At 46.3% G+C, this 11347-nt stretch overlaps 1 protein-coding gene across 1 annotated transcript; it reads right to left on the bottom strand.

The window, feature by feature from the left end:
- Nucleotides 1-701: 701 nt before the first annotated feature.
- LOC308280923 (von Willebrand factor A domain-containing protein 5A-like) lies at nucleotides 702-3065 on the bottom strand (the record flags this gene model as incomplete). Its single annotated transcript, XM_080755225.1, has 1 exon — nucleotides 702-3065. One exon carries the CDS (start codon nucleotides 3063-3065, stop codon nucleotides 702-704), a length of 2364 nt encoding a protein of 787 aa, XP_080611351.1.
- Between the last annotated feature and the right edge of the window lie 8282 nt (nucleotides 3066-11347).

The raw sequence follows: 11347 nt of genomic DNA, 5'->3' as shown, positions 1-11347 counted from the left end.
CTATGCTGTGATGAAAGTTGTAAGCTACCAACTCAAAGAGCTGCATCATTAGTTTTTGGGGCTTAATTTCGTACACCTGGTTGCTTATTTCCCTCACAAAGTCTGGCAACACGGACTTTCAGACCGCGACAATGGTTTAGTGAAACCGATGTATTTTATGGCTATGCCAGCATTTTTGCTCATGTGAAATACACCCAAAAAACAAAACTCCCCGCAAGTTGTAAATGATTATGCTAATTATTTTGCAGGAAAAATTCTGGAACTGTAGCAAAAACATGCCTTTATTTTATACCCTCAGGGAGGAGGCGGGTCCAGAGAGACAACGGCCCCTTGAATGGTCAGTTACATAAGCATTGCATAACACTTGGGTATGATTACCTGGACTACTCATACTAAATTGGTTATTTTTCTCTTAAAGTCACCTTGCACACTATATCAAAAGGACAATAAAGATACACAAAACATTCTGACAAAAAAAGTGTTTTTATTTATTTCAAAGCTTGTTTCATTCATTGTTCATAATAATGCATTCCAAAAACAATTCATTCTCCCTTTTCTAAACACACCAAGGGTGACCTAATAAACTATTTGAAAAGAATAAACTTGGAAAAAGAGGAAGAAAAACAAAAAAACAAACTTGGAGCATACTATTGTATTAATCCAGGACTACGCATATCATAGGGCCTTCTTCCTGTGCAGCACTAAACACACAGGAGTTTAGCTAGGGCATCTTTCAGCTGCCAGATGCCCAGCAAGTCATGTCCAGCCTCAAGGCACTCCTTCAGATTTGAGACATTTTGAGCACGGAGCCAGGATAGCGACTTCAGGGCCAAAAGGTGCCACTCCTCCCAGGCTTCCAACCTGGACCCATGGAGCCAGATCAAAGCCAAAACAGTGGTCCACACTTCGTGGTTCACCTGCGCAGGCATTGACTTTTTCATTTGGTACTTGCTCTTATCCAGCACTTCTTCCAGTGTTGGTGTTAAAATCCAAGAGCCACAGGCTGTCTGAAGGGATATCAGCCGGAGCAATTTATCTCTTTGCGACCGATAACTGTGAGCAGTCGATCCATCGGTCTGCATCCCGTCGACCGCACACCCGTCTCCTTGCGAACGATAACTGTGAGCAGTCGATCCGTAGGTCTGCAACCCGTCGACCTCATCCCCGTCCAACTCTATCTGAGTTGCTCTTGATGCTCCCCGGGACATACCACCACAACATGGAGCTGCATGGCTACCCGGCGCCGGAACGTTTCTGCGTAACAGTGGTCCCTGCACCATCTGACAGTTTCCTCTGTTGACAGCGATGAAGGCGGTGAAGGCACTGCTCACTCCTGATTCGATGCTGAGTTCCACCACCTTCTTCTTGACTTCAGCCACCTGCCCTCGCTCGCCTATCTGCTCCAGGGAGCGAATCAGGGTCCGAGCCCCCAACCTGTGGGCTGTCAGTTCGGTCTCGCCCTTTGCTGGTTTGAGACTGAAGTGGAGCTGGCACTCAAAAGGTTGGTCAGCCAGCCTGTACCTCACCTTCACACTGCCGTCACTGGCACTTGAACTCTCTCCAGTGAGCTGGGCATAAAGCAGTGACCTCTGACCCTGGAAAAGGGATGTGATGGGTGGAGACAGAGGTGTTACATACACCCCCACTGGCAGGTTCCACTCAAGGGAAATATCCACCACAACAGGCTGCAGGGCACAGCGAAGTGACTGCATCACTTTGGGTTGCATCCTCTCGGTTACTGTGATGAACTGGGCATGACCCCCTCCCTGCTTGGACATCCCATTGATGAGAGCTGAGCTGGCCCCTTCCCCGATCCCAAAAGTGAAGCACCTGTGAGAGCTGGCATTCTTCTTCACTAGCTCGATGACATCCTTGGTGTTCTGCACCTCACCGTCAGTGAAGACAAAGAGTTGTCTGGGGTGACCGGGAATGCAAGATTGCTCGTATATATGTCTGAGAGGCCGCAGGATTTCTGTTCCTCCCATATCGGCTTCCATCATCTCCACCTTCCTCCAAGCCTCCCCCATGGTGTTCTGGTTGTACTCCACGCTCTTGGGGAAGATGTGATTAAAGTGATTCCCAAAACCATAGATGTTAAAGTAGCAGCCCATGGGCAGACTTTTAAGGAGGAGCAGCAGAGTATCCCTGGCACTTCCGATGCGAGTATGGCCATGCCCGGTGGCCTGCATGCTTCCAGAACGATCCATTAGAAAGAGGAACTCCCCGCATGTAGTCAATGACGACATCACAGCTTTAGGGAACTCTGGGTACAAGCTCAGCATGACCACTGGGTCGCCCATCAGAGAGCCAGCTTCGACAGACTCCTGTCCCGCCTCCACTACAGCAGTGGGCCGGTGGGCGTCTTGATAATAAATCAACAGCTCCACGTCTCGGTCAAACTTATGTCCTGCAGCCAGGCTGACCGTGGCCTTGGTTTGCTCCCTGTTGAGGTACTGAAGAAGTTCCAGGGAACAGTTTGACTCAACTTTAGTGACGGGTCGTGGAGAACTCATTCGGGCCGAAAAGGACAGACTGTAGGGCGCTAGAAAAGCTGGGACGGAGGTCACCACCGGAGGCCGATGACCTTTCCATCTACCTTGAGGTTGGTAGCGGGGGTTAAGCACTGCAGGCAGACAGAACCTGAGACCACCGTCGGCCTCCAGAGCCAGCTCGGTGACGTATTGCAGCCTGATACAGGCACTCTCCCCTGGAGGCAGACTGCCCACGCTCAAAGAGAACACGTCGGGGCTCTGCTCGCTCTCCTCCAATAGGAAGGCCTGCTGGCCTGAGCTCAGTGCGTCATCATAGTCCTCCCGAGCCCTCTGTTTCTCCTTCACCTGGGCCACAACCTCTGACTGTCCGATCTTTGCACTGAAATGACAGACAGCAGCATCGCCAGGAAGAGGGAAGACAAAGATGGCCTCTATGGGGCTCTCCTCCTGGTTCTCATACTGCAGAAGGGAGGTCACTGTCGCCACATGATCCCTCACCTCAACCTCCACCTCAATGCCTTTCAGAGGAACCTGATCGTTACAGGAAGAAAGCAAACCTTCACAGATCGCCATAGTGTCTGTACCAGCAAGAAGAACCTAGAGGCTTAGAGCAGTGGAATATATAGGCTGAGCCAGAGCCTTTTGGAGGGAGGAGTTTCAATATTCAAATGGTACCCACCGTTGACCCAGCCCCTTTATGTCCCCCCCCCTTGCCCAGCCCGGCGCATAGCCAAAATGTTAATGACTTTGACCATTGCTTTGTTTGGCCACAAGAAGGCACTGAAAAAGTACAAAAACTAAGCTACCCACGTGTAATGCTAAAAGTAGTTTTAGTTAGTATCACTTTAGTTAATATCACTACATTATAGAAATACTATGTTACAAGTATGAGTCCTAAATTCAAAATGCTGGCATGCCTACTTGAGTAAAAGTGCAAAAGTATTAGTATAAAAAAGTAGCACACAAAAAGGAAAAGCCACAGTATTTAGGCTAAATGTATTTAGGCCACATCAATTAAATTAAGTTCAAAGGAGCTTTATTGGCACTCAAAAACAGTTGAGAAGAGGTACAATGTATACAGTTGGAGGAGCACAGCATTAACAGATTAACAGTAGACGTTATCTCAGTTTAAAAAATAATCTGTGGGTGATGAATTAGCAGTTCTCATCACTACATTGACGTTGCTGTTAAAATGTCAAACCGTTATTTACCACACTGTTTTTCAATACTTTTCATGACAATCATGACATTTTGTGAGAAAACATACGTTTACATTGCCAAAACAAGTGTCAAAAGGCTTCATCACAGACAGATAGCCAGGATGTGGGGGTGCGGGCATTGACGCTGTGCAAGCTCTACTCTAATGAAAGTGCTAAGAATGTGGTTTGGAGAGAAATCAATGGTTACATAGCCTATGTTTTCACACATGGCCCCTCCCATTCCCCTTCTCTATCCATTCTTCAGTCCGTGTCTTAATGATTGCTGTCCAAACTCTACTGCTCTGATCGTATTTCCTGTCACTCACATAGATTAGACCATGGGCTACCAAACCCTTAGCTGCAGGCCCAAAAGGGAACTTGTGTAAAGAGGTTGTTGCACTAACTTACTCGGACTACTCATACTAAAGGAGATTGTTTGTGTTAGCTGTACTAAATTGATATATTTATATATATATATATATATGTATATACACGCACACACATATATATATATTCAGATCATGCTGCGCTGTCCAATCTGTGGAAAAGCATTCTATGCCTTAAGGAGGCATCTGAACCAGAGCCACGGTGTCACTAACCTGCAGGAGCAGAGACATATTCTACGCGGGGCTGAGGGCCCAGCAGTGGTGCTCAGAAGGTGCCCCTGTCCCTTCCCCGGGTGCAGATATCGGGGCAAGCATCTCCACTCCCACTTAGAGGCCGTGCACTCTGTGAGAATGGCAGAAGGATTTTCATCGGCGTCCCAGGACATTCGCCGCATAATTGAACAGTCAACCAGCCTCCAGCCGCCAGTGGCCACCAACTATGAGCTCCAGGAGGGAGGTGGTGGCCAAGCTGTGGGCAACCAAGCTCCACCAGGGCCAGCACAGGTCCCACCTGCCCCTAAACAGAATTCACCGGCACCAGCACAGTTCGCACCAGCAGCACAGCCTCCACTGCCACCAACACGAGAGACGCCATTAGCCTAGACGTGATTAAGATCAAATTGTCGTTACGTTGTCAACGTTTAGTTGTTTTGTGCCCCAAATCAACCAGTGTTTATCTTGACATTTTTGTCATATCAAACGATAATAAAGACACACAAACATTTGTTAGGAGATTTTTTTTTTATTTATTTCAAAGCTTGCATTCATTCATACTGCCCCAGGCAGAGTGCAGTAATTACGTACAAGAATTATACTGAAGAATTATTGTTATTTGTTCTTGAACTAATTGTTCATCCCCCAATATCATATCAGGCAAACAATAGGTGAGAGAAATAATCCGGGGTGTCCGAAAACGTAGTTGCTGCAGGCTCTTCTTCATATTTCACAGTCAGAAATTGCATCTTTAACAAACCCGCAGATGCCAATATCAGTCCATCAAGTCCATCAGGCACGTCTGCTGAGTATGGTGAGTGGTTATTTGCACGGCTGCTGCCCTGCTGCTGCTGCTGCTGCTGCTGCTGCTGCTGCTTTTCTAATTGTTCATCGTCAATGTTCAGCGTTGTGAAGGCAGTCAACGTATCCCTGGTGCTCTTCTTCTTCTTCTTCTTCTTTTTGGGGGCTTTGGTCAGATTAGCATTTTCTAAGAATTCTAAGGCTGTGGTCAGAACTTTGTACAACAGAGTCTCAATAGCTCCCCAGATGCTTTTCTCTTCATACACACACAGAGATTGCCTTTTGACACGTTCCGTTGTACTTTCGCCGAATGACAACCTTTCAGATCTGGTCACCATGTTCCACCAGCTCAGTCTAAAAATCACCTCGTCCCTTGAGCTGGCTGCACCCAAGCCGGCTTTTTTGAGACCTCGTCGCACAGCAGATGCAAATGCACCCAATCTCTTAAACATGGCCCTTTTGTACTTTTTGTCCTTGTATATCATCTCCACAACTGTTTGGAGCCCCGGGAAATGGGAGTACCCGATGCTCTGCTCTGTGGGTCCTTCAACAATATTCAGATACCATTCTACCTGCAGATGAATATTTGGTATGGTCCCCCCGGTGGTAATGATTCTCCTGACCAAGGAAGCCATGACAGGTTTAATTGTTTTTCCAAATTGGTCCCATTCACATTCATCAGTGCTCCAGATTACATCCTTTGGCCATTCACATTTATCGCTGCTGCGGGTGCTATGCTTTGAACATAATGGTAGTTCAGGACAAAAACTTTTTGGCGTGTGTGCAAGTTCAGATGAAAGAGCATGGACTAAGCTTTCACCCTTCTGGTCCCATTTGTGAGCCAAATTGCCATCCACATCAGCGTACTCAACGATGCGACTCGAGGTTTCCAGCACCACGTAATACATCAGGGAGGTCATAGCAGCCCAGACCTGTCCAGCTTCGAACATGGCCAGGGAGTACCTTCGGATCTCTTGCGTTACGGGGTAGCCAAATGAAATGGCCATGTTTTTCTCTTGTTTTGTGTCATTTCCTATCAAATACATTCGGAAATATATCACCCGATTGTCCTCTCCTTCCTCCCAGCTGGGGTTTTGGGCATCAAGCAAGCCTGCTTGCTCCAGATCTCTGCACAAGGCAGATGCGAAAACTCTGCAACTATTGGTCAAAGCTGAATTTAATGGAATGTATTCGGGAAATTCATCTGGTCTTAAGTTTAAATCTGTCAATACGTATGTAGCACCGGCGGTATACCTTCCAAATTTCCAGCCATTGTTTCCTCTCTCTCCTGTGAAGATATTTACCTTAACATGCAATGCAATTGCCCAAACAGGGATCTTCATCAAGGCTTTAGCTACAAAGCCTAAAAGAGGTTTGAAATCATCAGTGGACAGTTGTTCCTTCTGCTTTTCCATGATTGTGTATGAATACCAAGGGAGAGTGACACAAATAATAACCAGGAGATTGAGAATAGCGGGACACTGCCCAAAGTCACCAAGAGGTGCAAGAATGACCAGTATCTCAGTGAATCTAGCTATTTATATATGCCCATAGCTCACACAGATGTGGGCGGTTCCTGAGCTGTACCAGTGGCTTGTGGAGATCTGTGTGGATACTGAGCTGGTAACACGGCTCGCGCCAAACTATGCAAGACTATGCCAAAATATGCGTTTCCATCTTTGGCTCAACAATCGCCTCTTGGTTTCAGGCACAAGGCTTATGCTTGCAAATGGACCGTAGGCCTGCGGAGATGCTTTGCTAGTTTTCTTTTTTCTTTTTCTTTTTCTTGCTCTATGTTGTTCTCCAGTGATTTGGTTGTCAACACATCTTTTGCCTTTCTCTTTGTAGGATTTTTTTATTGGTTGTTTCTCGCGGAGCCAAGAGAATTGTACCACGGCACTGCACACAGAGCAGGAAATACTTGTATCAAATCCATCCCTCGTAGCATATCCAGGAAAGCTTTGGAGGTTGATTCACCCAAGAACATCATTTTGTCCACGATCTCTATAGCTGCTCTGTAACTGCAACGCATGTCCTTCAGCGTCAAGCATTCCCTTTCGTGAAGAAGGCGGGATTGTTGAGCACAATGGAGTACATGGCTCACATCTGACATCAGGATGTCTTGCAGGATGACCTTGTTCTTTCTTAAAATCAGTGTGTATGACATGCCTGGCTCGAAACAAAATCTTCTTCTGTTTGTTTCTTTCCAAACCATTGCTGCCGCGTACCATGGCATTTTCCTCAGATCAGGAAATGTTCTTAATGCATCTGATCCGTGTAGGAGAAACAGGAACTCGCTGCAAGAGGCTTCACCCTTGGCCAGAATAACCTCCAAGAGCTTTTGAACTGTTTGTGAACCGTCTGAGTTATTGTAGGCCATGTGCTTGAGGTCACCATATTCCCCACACTCTAGCAAATGTCCCTCGTGTCCAAAAACCCTCTGTAGGAGATATAGGATGTCGTGCCCGAGTATGCACTGAAGTTTTTCAGAGTATTTTCTGATCATATCGCCATAGCTCTCACTGGGATATCTTGACTCCATGGCCAAGTTTGAGACGGCCGCCCCTCACGTGCCTTTCAGTTTATATATACTTGAGCAACAGAGCTATACAGCTGGTTGGGAGCGGACCTTCGTTTGCCTCCAATAAGTATGTTAAATTGGGAGCATGTCTTTCGCTTGGATATCTTTCCTCTTTCTCACTTGATAACAGCTCTGCCTCCACTGGCTTCACGGTTTGGGCCCGCCCTCACATCCCTTTCGCAACCAAGCTCCACCAGCACCAGCACAGTTCGCACGAGCAGCACATGCTCCACTGCCACCAACACGAAAGACGACATTAGCCTGGACGTGATTAAGGTCAAATTGTCATTACGTTGTCAACGTTTAGTTGTTTTGTGCCCCAAATCAACCAGTGTTTATCTTGACCTTATTGTCATATCAAAGGATAATAAAGACACACAAACATTTGTTAGGAGAAAGGGCGTTTTATTTATTTCAAAGCTTGCATTCATTCATACTGCCCCAGGCAGAGTGCAGTAACTACGTACAAGAATTTCACTGAAAAATGATTGTTTTTTATTCTTGAACTAATTGTTCATCCCCCAATATCAAATCAGGCAAACAATAGGCGAGACAAAAAAATGGGGGTGTCCGAAAACGTATTTGCTGGACACTGCTTCATATTTCACGGTCAGAAATTCCATCTCTAACAAATCCTCAAATGGCAATATCAGTTCATCGGGTCCACCGGGCACATAGTATGCTGAGTGCATTGTAGAGTATGGTGAGTGGGTATTTGCACGGCTGCTGCCCTGCTGCTGCTGCAGCTTTTCTAATTGTTCATTGTCAATGTTCAGCGTTGTGAAGGCAGTAAACACAACGACATCTGTGTGGATACTGAGCTGGAAACACGGCGGCTCAACGATCGCCTCTTGGTTCCAGGCATGAGGCTTGTGCTTGCAAATGGACCGTAGGGCTGCAGGGATGCTTTGCTAGTTTTCTTTTTTATTTTTTTTTCCTGCTCTATGTTGTTCTCCAGTGAACACATCATTTGCCTTTCTCTTTCTAGGATTGGTTGTTCTCGCAGAGCCAAGAGAATTGTACCACGGCACTGCACGCAGAAGAGGAAATGATTCAGTAAAATCTTCTCCTTGTAGCATATCCAGGAAAGCTTTGGAAGTTGACTCACCCTTGCCATACATTTTGTCCACGATGTCTATAGCTGCTCTGTAACCGGAATGCTTGTGCATCAGATCCATGTATTCCATATCGGTAACAAGGCGGGATTGTTGAGCATATTGGAGGACACGGCTCACATCTGTCATCAGGATCTCTTGCAGTATGACCTTGTTTCTTCTTAAAATCATTTTGCATGACATACCTGGCTCTAAAAAAAATCGGCTTCTGTCTCTTTCTTTCCAAACCTTTGCTGCTGCGTACCATGGCATTTTCTTCAGATCAGGAAATGTTGCTATTGCATTCGATCCGTGTAGGAGAAACAGGAACTCGCTGCAAGCGGCTTCACCCTTGGCCAGAATAACATCCAAGAGCTTTTGAACTGTTTGTGAACCGTCTGAGTTATTCTCGGCCATGTGCTTGAGGTCTCCATATTCCCCACGCCCCAGCAAATGTCCCTCGTGTCCAAAAACACTCTGTAGGAGATATAGGATGTCATGCCGCAGTATGCACTTAAGTTGTTCAGAGTTTTTTCTGATCAAATCGCCATAGCTCTCACTAGGATATCTTGACTCCATGGCCACAGTTTGAGACGGCCGCCCCTCACGTGCCTTTCAGTTTATATATACTTGAGCAACAAAGCCATACAGCTGGTTGGGGGCGGACCTTCGTTTGCTTTCAATACGTATGTTAAATTGAGAGCATGTCTTTCGCTTGGATATCTTTCCTCTTTCTCAGTTGATAACAGCTCTGCCTCCACTGGCTTCACAGTTTGGGCCCGCCCTCACATCCCTTTCAGCTTATATACTTGAGCAACAGGGCTATATAGACAGCTGAACTCACATGAGTTGTTCTACACGTGCAGTCATGGAAAACATGGAAGAGGCACTCAAAGGCATGATGTTGAGAGACAAGGACATCACTGAGTTTTCCCTGTCCCTGTCAATTCAAATGAATATCACTGATGGTTTCATGGAATTCTTTTATGATGATGGACAAAACACAAAGGTGGACAACTTTATAAAAGATACATTCGCTAGACCAGATGAGTTCCCTAAATTATGTACATCTGCTTTGAGTGATAGCTGCAGGGAATTTGTCTCTGCCCTTCGCGGAGATCTGGAGAAAGCAGGCCTGTTTGTGCCACAAACATGTGAGAGGAAGGACATGAAGAGCGACGTGATATTCCGAATGTCCCTCAACTTGAGCAAAGTTGCCTGCACGAAAAACACATGTTTTTCTTTTGGTCCAGCCGCAACTCAAGACATCCGAAGGTACTCCATGGCCATGGTCGAAGCTGAACTGGTCTGGGCTCATCTAAATGCGTTGATCTACTACATACTGGTGGGATCCTTGGGACGCATGAGGACTGAGGCAGACGAAACTGCGGCTCACAGAACGGAGATGAAGAGTGAAAGCATAGCTGAATCTTTTTTGTCTCTGCGTCCATCCCTGCCCCTGCCCCCGCCCCCGCCCCTGCCCCTGTGCATGCCCCTAACTGGGAACAAATACCCCTCAATATCAATACGTTTCCTGAAACCCGTCCTTGCCTCCCTGGTTAGGAGAATCGTTACAGCCGGGCGGAAGTTACCAGTGTTCACCGTGCTGCTGAGATTTCAAGGGAATTTTGATGGACCCACAAGCCTGACTTATCATCAGTCGCCTTTCCCCGAGCTCCAGCAGGTCCTGATAAACTCCCACAGTCAGACAGATCCAGACAAGCACCATGATAAATGTTTATCTCTCTTACAGAAGAGTTGGGAGGAGTTCGCGTCTGCTGTGCAAAAGGATCTCAAGAGAACCGGCTTTGCTCCAGCCAGCTCGAGCGAGGTGGTGACTTTTGATCTGTGCTGGGGTAATCTGGTCAATCAAACCTCAACGATGTACTTCGGCCCGCAGGTGACGGAACCCGTCCTAGGACAATCGCGGCGTAGGGTCGAGGAGAAACTCATCTGGGCAGGTCTTGAGAATTCCATGTACTACTTTGTGGTCAAAGCCTTCCAAGCTCTCTATCGCAACCAGGAGGGAGCCTTTGAGCATGGCGAGACCAACTGAACACACTCAGCCAGCGAGGTGCCTCACGGAATGGGTCTTCTCAAGGAAAATTGGTCAACGGGTCAATGTTGAATAAATGACAGTGTTAGAGTTCAGGAGACCTAGGGACAACCCCTCATTACAACCAAATCAGTATTTGTGCTATTTGTGATATGAAATGAACAAAATAAACCCTGAACACCAACAAATAAAATGTTTACTTTATTGAGTAAGATCTGTTCATTAAACTTCGTGCAAGATAGCAGTTATTAAATATGGTCTTGGGCACTCAGAACTACCACATCACATCAGGCAGGATTTGGCAGATATGTATAGAGACACTGTGTGATATTTTAAGAGATGGAATGTATTATTGTGGACTATGATTGAAATCGACCTTTGAAATAAATAAAACATTTTTTCAAGTAACAAAGTTCTGTCTGTCTTTATTAGCATGCAATAAAAAGGGGGGATGGGGTTAAATATAGGGTGTGCGCTTTTATGTCAACATATATATGTTTTAATGTTATCTATTATAGAATAATA

This window comes from Nannobrachium achirus, assembly GCF_963921795.1.
Source record: "Nannobrachium achirus genome assembly, contig: SCAFFOLD_185, whole genome shotgun sequence".
Lineage (NCBI taxonomy): Eukaryota > Metazoa > Chordata > Actinopteri > Myctophiformes > Myctophidae > Nannobrachium > Nannobrachium achirus.
The sequence above is the reverse complement of the archived record's forward strand: the minus strand, read 5'-3'. Positions and strand labels throughout refer to the sequence as shown.